Here is a 16,800-nt window from a genome sequence, read left to right as displayed (position 1 = left end):
TCATGCGTCTTATAGGACAGGCTGGGTGATGGGGCCACACGGATCTATTCAAGATACAAAAACCAAAGGCCCAGACCAGCTTCTGCATAATAAATAACCTGCAGGGATCGGTACGATTTATTCCCCCCAACATTTTCTTCCCCTTAACTTGAGAACAAGTCAGCAGGGATATACCTTTTCTTCCCTAATTTTATTCAGAAAAATCTGAAACCCACAGAAGTATAACAGCCACTCGTGTCCTTCACCTGGATTTACCATTTAACATAGGACCACATTTGCTTTTTCTCTGTCTCCTGTAGCCCCTACTCTGTCCTGTGGGTGTGTGACCCATAAATTCTCTTCCTTGCTGGGACAGGGTGGAGTGAGGGGTAAGGTGTAGCCAGGCGTCCTCAAACTACGGCCCACAGGCCATGTGCTGCCCACCTAGGACATTTATCCGGCCCGATGGGTGTTTTTTGCCGCCGCTGCCTGTCCTGCTTAGCCTGTCCTGCCCAGCTGACTTGTCCTGGGACCACAGTGCGCACTCTCCAACGGTCTGAGGGACAGTGAACTGACCCCCTGTTTAAAAGGTTTGAGGACCCCTGACAAATCTAAAAATCCTTCCTTCTGTTCCCTTTGTGAGTGGGCAGACGGCTTGCTCCCCTTGCTGCTCCCCCACGCTGCCCCTCCTTTCCTCAGCTCTGTTCCCTGGGTGTGTCACTCACTGGCCCTACTCAGCGCTGAGCCACTGCTCCCTGCTCCTGGCCAGCACCAGCCCGCTGCCGGTACCATCCGAAACACGGTCTCCCGAGCCCTAGCAGTAGGGGGGATACCCACACAGGGCTGAGGGCGAGCCCCAGACGCCACTGAGCAGCACCCACTACACTGCCTGGCAATCCTTGACCGGTCTAGTTCCCGGGGACAGAGTGACGCTCAGCAGACCCGGCAAGGTGGTGCTCCCTTTCCCTCCCCCTCCCCCACGCGGCCTGGCAGCCCCACAGGGAGTGAAGGCAGGTTGTGCAGAGCAGCAGGCCAGGCTGATTCAGGAGCAGAGGAGTAATGCCCTTAGGGCAAGTTTATATCCAGAGCGTCACAGTGCACAGGCGACTTCAAATAGAGACGTATTTTATTTGATCCTCAGAAGAAAAACAGCCACAGGTGACCCCACCTTCTGCCCTAACCTTCCAAAGCTTGCTACTTGGCAGCCTGAAGCCACCGCCCTCCCTCCGGTGCACCACTTCCAGGACGAGATAAGTGTCCCCAATCCCGCACCCACCCAGCCCCTCTCCTCAGCTCTAGAACGTTGGTACAGTGGGTCAGAACTCTTAAAGCCAGGCGGTTCTGCCCAGCTGTGGTTCTGTGGATTCCACAACAGCTCACAAAGGGCAGGTGGGGAGGAGCAGGCACCATGTCTGAGGGGTGAGTGGGGTCCCCAGGGCCAGGGGAGCAAAGGGCAAAGTGCCTCCCCTGTCCTGACAGGCAGGGCTGAGAGGGGTGGGGTGCTGGGCCACCCGCTGCTCCCGCCTGTGGCTGCTTTCACTCCGCAGGCCTCCCTGGGACTGCTAGTTCCAGAACCACGGCTCTGCCCTGGGGAAGGGACCCTTCTCCACACTCACCCCTCACTCCCACTCCCACGCACCATCCAGGCCCCTGCAGCATCTGTGTTCTGCACCCTCACCTGGAGGGAGCCCCTGCCCCGGACTCCAAAAGACCCCACCTTACAGGAGCCCCACTTCCCTGTGGCTGCCCTCCCAACCCCCTCAGGGTCATGCCCCTTCTCCGCTGTTCCTGCTAATCCATCAGCAGACCCGATCTCACCCCCTCTCTAAGCCCACCCATTCCCCTGCGGCCCCTCACTTCCCTGCAGCCCATTTCGGCCCATGAGTAATGTCCACGCCTTCTGGAACCCCGAGTTCACACTCCCAGGGGGGCTCGCGGCTCAGAGCGTGGGCGCTGCCCTCCCTCCAGAACTTACCAGCGCCTCTGGGAGTCCTCGCACGCGACCCTGCAAGAGCTGCTGGAACGAGAGCAGCCCCTGCTCGAGCCCGTGCCGGAGCGGGATCGGCAGTCCTTCCAGTACAGGGTCGCCTCGCTCTACCTGCGCTACCTGGGGCTGCTGCGCGGGTTCGACACCGCCTACGACCAGATGTTGCAGCCGCAGAAGCGGCGGCTGCTGCGGCGCCTGCTGGACTGCGTGGCGGGCCGCGTGCTGGAGCTCAAGGACGAGCTGGTGCGCGTCGACCTGTGCGAGACCCACTGCCTGGACCGCGTGCTGCAGGACCTCAAGCTCACCCCGGTGCGCAGCCGCGGGAGCCACGCGGGCCAGTGCGCGGGGGGCGGGGCGGGGCGGGGCCCCCCTGCGGACACCCAGCCACGCCCCGGCCAGCCAGGGGCGGGGTGGGGGCGGGGCGGGCCTTGCCCCTCCCGGCCATTCTTGGCATTTCCGCATCTGCAAGGGAAGGAGGGCGGGGCAGATCTGAGACCAGAGTTTGGCCGAGAAGCGCTTCAGGAACTGAGGTGCCTGGCGGAAGTTGGGGGCTGGACGGAGTGAGGCTGGGAGGTCCCTGAATGGCTGGGAAGACACACACACTGCAGGGGATTGGCGGGGACAGGCCTCCAGAGGCCTGCTCCTCAAAGTCTGGTCCCTGGACCAGCAACATCCCCATCACGAAGGCAGAAACTGCTGCCGCATCGCAGACCCACTAAATCTGCGTCTGTGCTTTAGCAAGAACCTCAGGTGATCTGTGTGCACAGGCAAGTTCTAGAAAGCTGCTCTAACTCCAGCCTGAGTGACAGAGTGAGGCCCTGCCCCTATTAAAATAATAATAGTATGGCTGTTCTAGAGCACAGAGCTTATGCAGGGCCTCCAGTCCTGCCCACAAGGTTAGGGGTCAGTCACTGTTCCATAACCAAGGCAGTCTCAAATTCCCCCGCCAGCTGCAGGGGTGGACTTGGAAAACAAAAATAGATTCCCCGGGCCCTGGCATTCTGCTGTGGTTATCTGGGCGGGACCTAGGAATCTGCATTTAAGAGCTTCCAAGTTGATTCTGATGTACAGCCAGCTTTGGGACCACTGCCACCCAGCATGATCCTCTAGAATTCTATTCCTCCAGTGGGTGGGGGGTGCAGAGGAAGAGAGGAATGAGCCTTGGAGAGATCTGCCCCATAACCTGCTAGGTGTCCTACCCCAGGGCTCTAGGGTGGAGGGAACAGTGCCAAGGAGTGTGTAAGCAGCTGGGAATGGCAGTGGGTCAGCCGGATGGCCCAGACTTCATTCCCGCCCTCCTTCCTCCACATTGCCCCAAAGGCGGATCTGGAGGTTTCAATCCCCAAATACTTCTTGCTGGAGCAGTCCAGTGCTGTGCGGGAGAGAGGGCTGATGCTAGCCGAGATCATTTCCAGAATGGAGCCGGTGTCCTCCATGGATGTAAGTAGGGGAGAGACACCCTCCCTGACTCCTCCCATACCCTCTCTGGGACCCTCCAAGACACTGCTCTCTACGCACCTCAGAGTGCTCTTTCTGTCGGTGATCCCTGGCACCCGCAAGGCTCCTCTGTGCTCGCTGTGACCCTCCAGCACCAAGACAGGATGTGGGCACCCAGCTGCTCCGGGAGGACCATGGCCCCAGTGTGTCCTTTGGTGGCTGGGGGACTCCCGGCTGCCCACCTTGGGCGCGAGCTTACCCTCATGTCCCCATGCTCTTTTGCCCCTGCTCTGGCCAGGACTTGCCAAAAATGCACCGGACCGAGGCCATACTTCTGGTGCAGAAGGCCGAGCGGGCCAGGCAAGGCCGGCTCCGAGCCACCTTCATGAAAGAGATTCGAAGAGAGGAGGAGCGGGACCTGACGACTCCGGAGGAGGAGCGGCGCAAACTCACTCAGGACCAAGCAGCTCTCACAATACAAAAGGTAACCTTGGGCACCCAGGAAGAAGGCTAGGGAGAGTCACCTCCTCCAGGAAGCCTGCCAGACTCAGCAGTTGCTCACAGGATTGCCTGGATTCTGTTGCCCCACAGCTAGATCCTAAGCCAGGGACTTTGGTCAGTCAGTAAGCATGTACCTTGTTTGTTTATGATTTCATGTGCATCTCGGTTCCATAAAAGCTCCATAAACAGAAGGATTGTTAAAATTAGGGGAGGAAGATCCACAATAGAGTAGCAGAACAGAGTAGAGGATCATTCCAGAAACCCTTAAGACTGTTAAAACAAGCCACTAAAATGTATCCTGGTGAGGCTGGAGGATCACTTGAACCCTGGGCAACATAGTAAGACCGCCATCTCTAAAAGAAAAAGAAAGAAAGAAAGAAGGAAGGAAGGAAGGAAGGAAGGAAGGAAGGAAGGAAAGAAAGAAAGAAAGAAAGAAAGAAAGAAAGAAAGAAAGAAAGAAAGAAGAAAAAAAATGCTCATGAGGCTCTGAGATAAAAGGAGACAGGATGAATGAATGGATAACTCATGCGACCCACATATGCTCAAGCTCTGTGCCATCTGTGGTCACTCTGTTCTAACACGGAAATACAATTACACCCTCCATCTCGCCCCACTGTGGAAAGCGTAGCCCACCTAGGTTTCCCTGAACATTCTTGCCATCCTGGTTGTCATGCCTCTCCTTGGCTCTGGACAGCAACGCCACACCTCTCTGGGTCAGCCCTTGCTGTCCCTGCCGTGTACGGACATGGCCTCTCCCACCAGTCCCTAAGATGCTGCCAGCACAGGCCGACCGGAGGCAGCAGAGGTTAGCGGCTCCATCAGAGACTGGAGGGGCCCTGGGAAGATTCCAGCGCAGGGAGGGGCGGCTCTCTGCTCCAGTTCCTGCAGCTGCACCCGAGGGTACTGGCCCTGCCCTGTCACAGGAAGCTGCTTGCCACCTTTTCTTCTTTTCTTGCTGGAAACTGTTGATCTGGGGCTGGCCCCCCTTTTTTTTTTGGAGACAGAGTCTCGCTCTGTTGCCCGGGCTAGAGTGCGATGGCGTCAGCCTAGCTCACAGCAACCTCACACTCCTGGGCTCAAGCGATCCTCTTGCCTCAGCCTCCCGAGTAGCTGGAACTACAGGCATGTGCCACCATGCCTGGCTAATTTTTTTTTTATTTTTAGTTGCCCCAATAATTTTTTCTATTTTTAGCAGAGACAAGACCTCACTCTTGCTCAGGCTGGCCTTGAACTCCTGAGCTCAAGGGATCCTTTTACCTTGGCCTCCCAGAGCACCAGGATTACAGGCATGAGCCACCATGCCAGCCTGGACCCTCTTTATCTCTCTCAAATCGATCTCCTCTCCCATCTTCTCTCTCAAACCCCAGAGCCTCAAAAACGTCTGCCTCTTAGGCCACTAGAGCTGCAGTCCCCAACCCCTGGACTGCAGACCCGTACTGGTCTGTAACCTGTTAGGGACAGGGCTGCAGAGCTCCACCACTCTCCCTACCCCCCCGTCTGTGGAAAAACTGTCTTCCATGAAACCAGTTCCTGGTGCCAAAAATGTTGGGGACCACTGCACTAGATGAAACTTAGAACCTCTTCCCACCAAAAACCAACGCAAACCAACAAATAAACAACAAGTCTGTGAAGATGACATCCTCTCCAAACGGGATAGACTTTTGCATGGTTCATCAGTTCGTGGAACACCTGGGGGGAGCCCTGCTTTGGGGTGTCTGCGCCCATGTCCAGCGACGGAGGAGTCCTCAACCACCGGGCTCGCTGACGCAGGCCTCCCAAGGAGGGTGGGCCCCAGAGGTAGAGTCCCACCTGCCCCGAGAGCCAAAGCAAGTCATTATCAAGAGTACAGAAGTATTGCATTCTGGTCTCAGAGTTGTCCAGCACACTCACAAAAGGAAAGAATATAGGGAGGACTCAGTCATGTGGGTTTGTCCCGTGCTGGTCACAGGAGCAGGAGGACAAAGGCAAGAGGAGCGCACAGGAGCCACTCCCTGCTCCTGGAGGCGCTGTGATGCCAATGGAGAGTTCCGGCTGCCCTGCCCCTCTCTGCCCGGTGTCGATGGCCCTGGCCCACCGGCACTCAGCGGTCCTTGGGTCTGAAGGTGGCAGGAGTCCAGCTCTGCACTGATGGGCTCTTGGGTCCGGGAGAGACCACTTGCTGTCTCTGGCCTCAGTTCCTTTGGGTCAAAAGTGAAGGAATGACGAGAGGAGCTCCGTGGTCCCTACAGCGCTGATGCCATGTGCCTGGGTGTGATCAAATATTGATTTGATATCGATATCAAATATCGAATCAAATATCGAATCAAATATCGATTCCAGCCGCTCTGGGGATTCTGAGGAGGGAGCGTGGGAATGCTTCTTGCAGGAAGTGGTGCTTGAATTCTGATCCTTGCCTCAAAAGATACAGCAGATGAGGGTGGAGGTGAGAAGGAGGGAATCCCTGGGCATGCTCAGAGCTAGGTGGCTTGGGTGCCTGCCGTCTAGCTCTGAGCTAGAGGCGGAAGGACCACCTGCTCTTGCTCAGTGTGCACCTGAGCACCCAGCACTCTGCCCACCCCCACCCTAGACCTCCTCCTGCCGGGACCCTCAGACCCTCACTGAGAGAGTGGCTGCTGCTCCTCCCTGGGCCTGAGCCCGGTGGAGAGTATCTGTGTCCCACATGTCCCCTGCCCCCAGGTGTGGAAAGGTTTCCTGCAGAGGAAACGCACGCAGCATGACCGGCAATCAGAGATGGAGTTCATTGGCATGGTGAGCCTGGAGGCAGGGCTGGCCAGTGCAGGGCCCCTCCCTCTCCTTTGTCCTCTTGCCGCCCCCCCCCCCAGAGCACAGTCCTCTCCCACCCCACACCGCCCATGCCAACCTCCACTCGGGCCTGGGGAGGGGGTGGAGATCCTGGGTGAGAAAGAGGCGGAAGCACAGGAAAGCCACCAAGCCATGTCCTTTTGCACCCCTCCCTCTTGAAGAGCCCCTGGAAGGATCTCAAATGTGGGGCGGGGTGAGGCGCATAGTGCAGAGCGTCCTGGCCCCCACGTCCCTGTCCCCGGCTAGAAGGAGGAGCTGCACGGTGGGTTCAGGGGGAGCATGCCCCCCACCCACTGCAGCCTCTGCTAGCTTTGGGGGACCACGAGGGCTAAATTGGAGTGTGGGCACACTCCCCAAGCAGGGGTGTTGCAGGCCACAGGCTCCCCATTTGCTCTGGGGGCCCCAGACTTGCTTCTGTGCCCTGTGTGTGGGGGGATGGCTAAGTGTGGACTGTGCAATGTGAGTGTATACAGTGTGGACTATGCAATGTGAGTGAGTGTATACAGTGTGGACTGTGCAATGTGAGTGAGTGTATACACGGGGGAGTGTGGGTGGTGGGGGCAGGGACCCCCGTGTGCCGGTGTGTGCGTGTGTCCAGGTGGCATGAGGGGCCCCTGCTCCTGTCGTCCTCTGCTCCCTGCGGGTGCTCTCATGCAGCTGGTCCCCCTGTCTTAGGAAAGGAAGGCCATGGCAGAGCTCGGGAGGGTCATGCTCCCAGGACGGGGCCTTTGCCAGGGCAGATCCAGCAGAGGCCTACCTGGCAGTGGGACCTGGGAGGCGCTGGGCTGGGGGCGGGGGCTGGGAGGAAGGCGGCTTTCCCAGGGCTGGCTACACGCAGGGTGAGCGGACGTTGTGGCGGGCTGGGATGGCTCGCTGGAGGCTGGGGGCTTCAGGAGGAGGGAAGGGCGGGGGCCCTGTGGGAGCCGAGGTGAGAGACTGTTGGGGGTCTGGAGAGCTAGACCCCCAGGACGTGCCAGCAAGGGGGGGAGGCAGGGGTCGGCCTCGGTGGGGCGGGGGGCATGGCGCGGCAGGCAGTGGGTGAGGAATGAGCCTGGCCGCCCGGGCCCATCAACAGTGTGAGCTCAGCGTTTTCAGTAATTGTCTCTGCGCAGAGTGATATTTAAAATACATTTGGGAGCCAATGAGGCGGGAAAGTGGCTGCGAGAGCGGCTGCCAGCGCGGCCGCGCGGGCGGGGGCTGGGCGGGGGGCTCGGGGGAGGCTGGGCCGGGGGCGCGGGCGGGGCCTGCCCGGATGCATCCAGCAAACTCATTACCAGAGTAATTTACACAGACGAATTTCAGCCCCAAACGCGGTTCTCCGGGTGCAGCCTGCCGGCCGCTCCGCGGGCGTGCGGGGAGGGGCGGGGGCCAGGTGCTGGTCCTCCCACCCCCTCCTCTGAGCCCCCGCCTCGCCCTCCGCTCCCCCAGCTGCCCCCGGCCAACCAGGCGGAGCACCTGGTCATCATGACCCAGGCCTCCGTCGGGGACGATATCCGGAGGCTCCACCAGATAGAAAAGGAGGGGGAGTTCCAGGCGGCCATGGAGAAGGCCCACAACTCGCTCAGGGAGACCGAGGGGCCTGACATGAAGGAGAAGATGAAGGAGCAGATCCGTCAGTGGTTCATCGAGTGCTAGTCAGTGTCCTCACCTCGGTGGACCCCAAACTCCACCCCTCATGCCCTCCTCCCACCAGGGTCCCCAAGGCTGCTCCTGCCCCCCGCTGCCCTTCTGCGCTCCAGTCCCCTGTCTACCGCGCTCGCCACACACCGCCGACGCTCTTGGTTTGAAAGCTGGGGCCCTGGTGTAGGAGACCTTCTCCACTCCCGCCTTCCATTCCCACAAAGGGAGAGGAAATGCGGGGCTGGGACGGGAAGAGCCTCCGAATGCCCCCTGCAGTCTGTCCTTCCCTCTCTCCCTCCACCTCCCTGGTCTTTATCTTCCTCTACCCTCCTCTCCCCGTCTGTCCACCCATCTGTCCAGTCCGCGTGCCCAGCCACCCACCCGTCCCTCCAACCGTCTTATGTCCACTTAGTGCCCTTACCGGCCACTTCCCTGATTATCCAGATGAGTCTCTAGGCGGATCCTACCTGCTCTTTGCAGACAAAACTCCAGAACAGGTACCCTGGAGGTGGGGACAGGAGGTGCCCTGCGGTAGGGGAGCCCAGGGTTATGGAGAGTGGGAGTGTGAGCTGAAGGGGCAGCGGGTGGGGGAGGGGTCAGCCCAGTGGGGGCAGAGGCGGCCAGAGAGACCGCATGGGCAGAGGGGCCAGGGGACCTGTGGCTGGAGGAGGCTTCCACGGCCAGGGAGAGGAGACACATCTGGAGAGACTCGTGGCTCCAGATGGCCGTGGCCCGGGGGATCCCACGCTCCTTCCCGGGTAGACCCGGCGAAGTCTCTGCGTGCTCAGCTGTCTGGACCCCTCTAGTCACCTAGGGCTGGGCGGTCCTTGGTCTTTTCCCCTGAGGGGTCTTTCGCCGTTGTTGGTCACAGGTGAGAATGGAGTTGGATATGCAAGTCCAGGAGAGCAAGAAAAAGGAGCAAGAGAAAAATAAGGATAGAGAAAAGAACCAAAAAGAAAAGAGAAAACAGAAGAAGAAAGGGAAGACAGAAAAGGCCAAAAGGGGGGTAAGACACCTCCTGGACAGAGGAGCCAGTGGGCGGGGAGCAGGGCGGGGTGGGGTGGGGCGGTAGGGCCGAGTCTGCGCCAGGGGAGGGGTCCAGGCCAAAGGGCGGTGTTTCCATTCCAGGAAGCGGATACGACGCTGCAGATGCTGCCGTCCAAGTCCATGCCTGGGATCACCGCAGGGCACGAGGAGTACTTAAGTGAGCGGGCGGGGGAGGAGTGCCGGGCCTTGTGGAGGTCCTGGGGCCTTGGGTCCTGCGGAAAGTGGGCCTCCGCCACGTGGACCATGGCGTGGCCGTGTGGCGTGTGGGCTGAGGGGATGATGCCGAGGGAGAGAGGGAGGTGTGCCGCGGTTCCTGGCCGTGGTGGGTTGGGTCTGAATCCTGGGGGTCACAGGCCCTGGGCTCAAGCGTCCGTCTGAGTTCTGAGCAGGAGCATTGCCGAGGGCCGGGAGGGGACAGGTCCCTGGCATGCGAGGGCTCTGACCTTCACGCATCCCTCCATTTCTGCGGCCAGGCATGTGGAAGAACCGGCAGGAGAGAGCACACCCCAATCAGGACTTTGACTCTGAGACCCTTCTGGAGGAGAAAAGGAAGAAGGTGGAGCAAGAGATCCGGGTGCAGGTGAGCGCTGGTCAGAGCTTCCCTGCAGGCCCCACCAGGACACCCTCTTCCCCGCCAGCCCACCCCAGGCTCCTCCCCACCCCTCTGGCTGCCTCCTTCTTGTCCCCACCCCCTACGGGGGTGCCAGCTCATCCTCTGTAGCCATCGCTGCCTGCCAGACACAGTCCGAGCTCTGCTTGCCCCTAGGTCAGTCCCCACCTTCCTCAGCTTCCTGACCCTCCTTCTCCCTGGGGAGCCTGACGCAGGACGTGAAGGCATGGGAGGGGCTCTGTGCGGGGTCCAACGGGGCAAAGCTGGGGATCCGCACCCCTCCACGTCCTTAGGAGCCCTCTAGCAACATGCTCCACTCGTGCCACGTGCTGTAGGACATTCAATTACGTCATCTTTCCCACAACTCACGAGGGAGGTACCGTGGGTTTTGTGATGGTACAAAAGGGAAACTGAGGCTGAGAGGTTATGCGACTGCTCCCAGTCCCAGAGACCTCAAGGGGTGGGTCTTGGGCTTGAACTCCATCTTGGGGGCCTCTCCCCACCTTGTTGACCGTTGAGAGCAAGACTCGGGGAGAGCGGGACACAGACCAGGACCGGGTGTGGACAGGCGCAGGGAGGGAGGAGAATGCAAAGGCACATGTGGCAGGTGTCGGTGGCCATCCCTGCTGTCCTCACCAGGCTCAGGGGCTCTTCTGTGAGCCTCTGCCCTCCTCCCTGCCCTGGTGCCTCCTTGCCTCTCCCACTACCCCTCCGCCCAGGCCGCCACGGCCCCTGCTGTCTCCCCCAGGTGGATGAGCTGATGCGCCAGGAGCTGAGGAAGCTGCGACTGGCCGTGGACAGGGAGGAGGAGAGGTCCTTGAAGCCCCCGAAGGCGAGAGGAGGGGCCGAGCTGGCTGGGGCGGGCGCCCCGGGCGGGGCGAGGGGCAGCGAACAATGACCCATGCACTGTTTCCCACCAGAAAAAGCCCGGGAAGAAAACTGGGAAGAAGAAGAAGGGAAAAGATCTGACCCCAGACAGGTAGCTGAGGTGGTGGAGGCTGTCCCTATCCAGGACGGACCTGACTGCTGGTCCTGGTTCTGTGGCCATGTCACCTTGGGAAAGTCACTGTGCCCTCCCTGACGCCCTGGCCTTGTTCTCCCAGTCCCTGTCCTGCCAAACTCGCACGGTAGCCGTGCACGCAGGCGCAAGGATGGGCCTTGACGGTGACAGTGTAGCGTGGGACACAGACGGAGTTTCCTCCCCTGGACTTCCCAGGCAGGGGTACTGAGGGTCTCACTGGTCCCCTTCCACTTCACGAGCTCACTGACACGAGCCTCTCCAGAGGTTGTCCCTCCCAAGAGGGCTCACATCTGAAATGTGGTTTCTAAGAAGAGGGCAGTGCCTCGCCAAGCGACCGGGCTGCTCGTGGTGGACGTGTGGGAGTGGGCACAGTGCCGGCAAGGCCGCAGGGGCGCCGCCCTCACACCCCTCCCAGGGCACCCACCGCGGGAGGCCCGCGCGCGCCTCGCCCTCTGGCTGCGCCTGTGCGGGTGCCCTGGGTGTTCCCGGTCACCGAGCGCTGCGCAGGAGGACTGCAGGCCCCGTCTCCGCCCTCATTCGCCTCCGCCCTTTCCTGGTAACATTCTTGAGGTCTTCTTGCGCCGTCCTCTGCCAGGTCTGTGGACTCTCTGTTCGAAGAGCTTGTCTTTTTCGGCATCCTAAAGAAGAGCGAGAGTGTAGCCCTGAAAGACTACATTGGTGAGACCCCTGCCCTAACCTCTGCTCCCCACAACCCTGGCTCCCCGACCACGCCTTCCCCTGGGACAGAGTGCCACTCACTGGGCGGCCGCCCGTCCCCGCAGGTGACTACCTCTATCTGGGATCCACTCTGACTTTGGCAAACAAGTTGCCCATGCCCTCCCTGTTTGACATACGGCAGAACGTGGCCTTGTACGCAGTCCTGCGGCTTGGTAAGACGCCTTGGGGGGAAGGTGGAGCCAGCGCTGGGCGCACGTCTCTGTCTCTCGGGGTAGGGGTCTGGGGTTCCAGGCAGGCGGCTGAGGCGGGCATGTCCAGCCTGGGCCTCCAATCCGCAGGGGCCTCCTGTCTTCTCCAGGCCATGTGGGTCCTCAGCCCACACTGCCAGCCCCTTACTCATTCCCAGTGACAGCCCATTCCCGGAAGAGCAGCCCCGCAGACCTGTTAAGTACAGAGCCAGACAGCTTTGCAGAAGCGTCTCCCATGCCTTTTAATTCTGCCCCGTCGTAGCGGGAGTGGAAGCAGCTGGCACAGAGAACAGGAAGGGTGTTGGAAGGGGTGGCAGTCTCCCTCCTGACCACACATACAGCTCTTCGCAGGCGAGACTGCCAAACCGTGCACAATCCCCAGGCTCTCGGCTTGCAGGCCCAGGGAACTGCCCGGACGTTGGGGAAGGTAGTGCGGCTGGGACCTGGGCTGACCTGCACGGGGTCCTCCCCAGCCCCACCCCTGCTCCTGGCTCATCACCTGCCTCTGGCCCCTTTTCCTTGTCAGGCTCCCCAGACATCCATGCCATGGCCCCCCTCATCCGCTCCCTCCTCCTGGTGGGCCCCTCCGGCATGGGGAAGAAGATGCTAGTCAAGGCCGTGTGCACGGAAACCGGTGCCAACCTGTTTGACCTGTCACCTGGCAACCTGATTGGCAAATATCCTGGCAAGACCGGAGCACAGTTGATGGTGCATATGGTCTTTAAGGTCTGGAGCCTGTGAGTTTGGCATTGCTGCTTCTTAGACTTGGGATAACAGAGCAGGGTGGGCTTTATGCTTCAGAGGTCATCCATCCATCGCCTACTTGGTGTGATTTAGGACCCGGACTGGTGAGGTTTCCCTACCACCCTCTGCTAGTAACTTGGATTCCCCTGGGAGCTCCCGTGGGGGGAAGGGCAGGGGGTGGGGAGACAACAGTTTCTTTTCACAGTAAGATGAGACATACTGAGAGGGGAGGTGTGTGGAAAAAGCTGGCTCTCGGGGCGGCAGGACGTGGGATGTGGAAGCTGGGGGCTCCAAGGTCAGCCCTGGTCCAGGGTTCCAGGTAGGGAGTGACCCTTGCTGGGAACACCTAGTGTCTGACTTCTACTCTGACCTGTGCAGGTAGCCCGGCTCCTGCAGCCCTCTGTGATCTGGATTGGAAATGCCGAGAAGAATTTCTATAGGAAGGTCCCAAAAGAAGACAGGGAGGTGAGGGAGCATGGCCACCAAGTTCTGTGGGCAGGGCTGGCAGGCTAGGGCTTCCTCCAGTCACTGCAAGCCCCACCCACTGGGATCTTGGGCAAGTCCCCTCTGCTCCTCCTCCCGGCCACATCTCAAAGCAGGATGGACGGCAGCCTCCCCAGGGCTGAGCCTGGGGCATGTGCTCCAGGAGCCCGAATGCCCCGTCACCGTGTGCCGCCCCCTCATCTCCTGTCCCGGAACAGATAGACCCAAAGCGAATAAAGAAGGACCTCGCCAAGGCCTTGCGCCTGCTGGTTCCTGGAGACCGCGTGATGCTGATTGGGACAACCGCGCGGCCGCAGCTGGCAGATCTGAGGGGGCTGTGCCGGATCTACGAGCGGATTCTCCTGATGCCCCGGCCCGACTACGCTTCTCGCTATGGTGAGGTCTGGGACGTGGGACAGCCAGAGAGGGGCCCGGGGACTGCTGCCCCTGCCAAAGCCTGCCCACCTCTCTTCCCACCCCCGCTGCTGCTGCAAGCCCTCACCTCCACGGCCAGGCGCCTGGAAGGGCTGCTGGACAAGCAGCCAGTGGCTGGGGTCCCGGCCTCGGCTCTGTGGACACAGGCAGGATGCTCACATCCTCTGGGGCCGCATTTCCCCTGCTAAGATGGGAGGATGATCCTCACCGCTCGGGCCCTACCTTCCTGGGGGAGAGGAGCTGATGGTCCGGGCTGCTCTCCAGGAGCACAGAGCTCCTCTCAGACCGGGGCAGAGGCTGGCCGGGCCATGCTGCCTGCCCGGTGCCCACTGCCCCCCACACCTGTGCCCTCCCCGACACCTGCAGTGCTCTGGAAGCATATGATAGAGGCCCGGGGCTTCGAAGTGACCCAGAGCGTGGACATCAGTGCCCTGGCCAAGGTGTCCGATGGCTACACACCGGGTCACATTCTCCAAGCCGTCCAATCGGTGCTGAGTGAGCGGCGGCTCCTGCAAGTGGTCAAGCGGCCCCTGGTGGCCTCTGAATTCCTGGGATATCTGGCAAAACTAGATCCAGTGTACAGGGAGGAGGAGGAGTCCATGAAGGTGAGGCTGATGGGGGCTGGGGGTGTGGGTGAGCTGTGGCTGTTGGGGAGTCGGCTCCCCAAAACATGCCTGGGACCCCTCCCTCTGCTCCCCCAAATTACCAGAGGACAACTGGGTTAAAACGAACATGGGTCTCAGCTGGGAAGGGAACAGAAAATGACCAGGAAAAGCCAAGGGGCAGGGGTATGTGGGCAGGACCATCTCACCTGGTTTCCCTGAGAGGGAGCCCAAAAGGGCCACCTCTATGTTAGGAGCCCTTGGCTGGTTCTGAGATCAAATTTCCCCCACCCCTGAATCAGTGCCCCCTGTGGGGGTAGGGTGGCCCTGGGAGCCCAGGAGAGAGGCTGCAGAGGTGGAGGGAGGAGAGCTTATCCCTGAGATGGCTGGCACTGTGGCCTGGAGTATGGAGTGGGAGTAAGGGGAACCCTGGGGGGTGGGGAGAAGAGGCTGCTGAGGACACAGAGTCCATAAAAAGGGGAGGGGTGAGGTCAGGAGGCAGAACCAAGGGTTAATCCCAAGGTACTCACCCCTCCTGCTCCCACCACCCCAGGACTGGTACTTCAAGACTCCGCTGGGCAAGAAGAACATGCAACTCAGCAAGGACCAGCTGGAGGCCGAGGAAATCAAGGTGGCCAAGGAGAAGAAGAGGAAATGATGCCTGAGATTAGTAGGGTGGGACTGGGCAGTGCCCCAAGGGCAAAGGGATAGAGGGCAGAGGCATAAATGCCCATGTGGCTCAGGGACACTCTTGTCCGTCCATGTCTGTGCCCCCCTGCCCTGTGCCCAGACCCACCTGGCCCCCACCTCTTTCTCCTGGACCTCAGCCCTTGCTGGCTCTCTGCTGTCCCCCACACAGACCCCTGTGCTTGGTCCCCACCCCAGTGTCTACATCTCCTCGTCACTGTCCTATCCTGGTTCCCAGCTCTCTTTCCTCCTCAAGGTATTTAAGCAAGAAAAACTACAAAGTGAAGGAGAGAGGGAAAGAGGAGAGAGGGGAGAAGGAAGGTCCACGGTCAGCACAGACAAAGAAAAAGGCAGAGTCTGGAACCATCCCTGGTCCTGGCCCCTCGGCACTAGCTTCTTGTGTGATCTGCACAGTGCTTTCCCTTCCCTGGGCCTCGGTTTCCTTACCTGCGTAGGGAGGAGAGGTTGGACCAGCTGATCTCTAAGCTACCTTCTACTCTAGGGTTCGGTTATTCTAGCGGAAGTGTCTGGACAGTCAGGGAGCGAGGGTGCTGGCGTGGGGAGGGTTGGGGGAGCTCTGCAAGGGTGTGGGGAAATGGAGGGGCTTTGTGGCCAGGGCCAGGGCTGTTGGTAGACCCAACACCTCCTCTGACTGGTCTTCTCCTCTTTCCTCCAAAGACCCCCCCAACTCGGCACCTGCCCACCCCAGCTCTGTGCTTTGTCCTCTGTGTGACCCACAGGCTATACTTCAGGGCTCAACGGGATACAGCCTCTCGCCCCTGGGGAGGAGTCCAGCTTGCTGGTTCCCCCTTGCTGGAGAGAGAATAGTTCAGGTGGGTGGGGTCAGGGAACTTGGGGAGTAGGAGCAATCGTACCAACAAGGGCTGGGGAGCCCCAGAGTTCTCTGGGAAAAACAGACCTGTGGACACTATATGGAGTGTGTGGATAAAGGTCAAGGTGTGTCCACAGGCAGTAAGAGCCAGTATAAGACCTGCAACTAGAAAACTACTGGAAGAAACACAGGGGAAAGCTCCATGACATTGGTCTGGCAGAGATTTCTTGGCGATGACTCCAAAAGGCCAGCAAAAATAGACAAATGGAATTGCATCACACTAAAAAACTTCTGCACAACAAAGGAAACGATTAATAGAGGGAAGAGGCAACCCACAGACTAGGAGAAAATATTCTGCAAATCAAACATCCGATAATGGACTAATATCCAAAATATATAAGGAACTCAAACTACTCAATAACAACAAAATTAATAATCCTATTTAAAAATGGCCAAAGAACCTGAATAGAAATTTCTCAAAAGAAGACATATAAATGCCCGATATATAATATATATGAAAAAATGCTAACATCTCTAATCGTCATAGAAATGCAAATTAAAACTACAATGAGAGATCACCTCACCCCTGGTAGAATGGCTGTTGTCAAAAAGATGAAAGACGAGTGTTGAGAAGGATACCGAGAAAAGAGAACTCCGTGCACTTTGGCAGTATTGGAAGTCAGTACAGCCATTTTGGAAAATAGTACAGAGTTCCTCAGAAAAAATAAAATTAGAATTACCTTACGAGCCAGAAATCCCTCTACGGGGTATATACTCGGAGGAATTCACGTCAGTATGTGGAAGAGACATCTGCGTTCACATGCTCATTGCTGCGCTATTCACAGGCCAAGATATGGAAACGACCTAAGTGTCCACCGGGAGGAACTGCGTACAGAAAATGAGGTAGAGCCTCTTCCAGGGATGCTGCCTGGAGGCCCTCAGGACAGTCCAGCGTTTGACATACAGTCCTGGGCTTACCTACAATACAGCCTCTAACAAAACCAGGCTGTCCTGAGCCCTAGGATTGTTTGCCTTTATACCAGGGAGGTTGGGCCAGCACCAACAGCTGCAGGTGGCACAGGCCCAG

At 59.2% G+C, this 16,800-nt stretch overlaps 1 protein-coding gene across 1 annotated transcript; it reads left to right on the top strand.

Moving 5' to 3' along the window:
- The first annotated feature begins 1,358 nt into the window (after positions 1-1,358).
- DRC11L (dynein regulatory complex subunit 11 like) lies at positions 1,359-14,942 on the top strand. The gene is made up of 19 exons (XM_012786192.3): positions 1,359-1,398; positions 1,948-2,275; positions 3,287-3,406; positions 3,702-3,887; positions 6,581-6,652; positions 8,135-8,340; positions 8,739-8,823; positions 9,198-9,332; positions 9,455-9,530; positions 9,847-9,953; positions 10,732-10,815; positions 10,904-10,962; positions 11,600-11,682; positions 11,787-11,894; positions 12,457-12,656; positions 13,053-13,139; positions 13,376-13,553; positions 13,959-14,197; positions 14,748-14,942. Exons 1-19 carry the CDS (start codon positions 1,388-1,390, stop codon positions 14,850-14,852), a joined length of 2,469 nt encoding a protein of 822 aa, XP_012641646.1. The 5' UTR covers positions 1,359-1,387; the 3' UTR covers positions 14,853-14,942.
- The last annotated feature ends 1,858 nt before the right edge of the window (positions 14,943-16,800 follow it).

Source organism: Microcebus murinus, chromosome 9 (assembly GCF_040939455.1).
Source record: "Microcebus murinus isolate Inina chromosome 9, M.murinus_Inina_mat1.0, whole genome shotgun sequence".
Lineage (NCBI taxonomy): Eukaryota > Metazoa > Chordata > Mammalia > Primates > Cheirogaleidae > Microcebus > Microcebus murinus.
The sequence above is the reverse complement of the archived record's forward strand: the minus strand, read 5'-3'. Positions and strand labels throughout refer to the sequence as shown.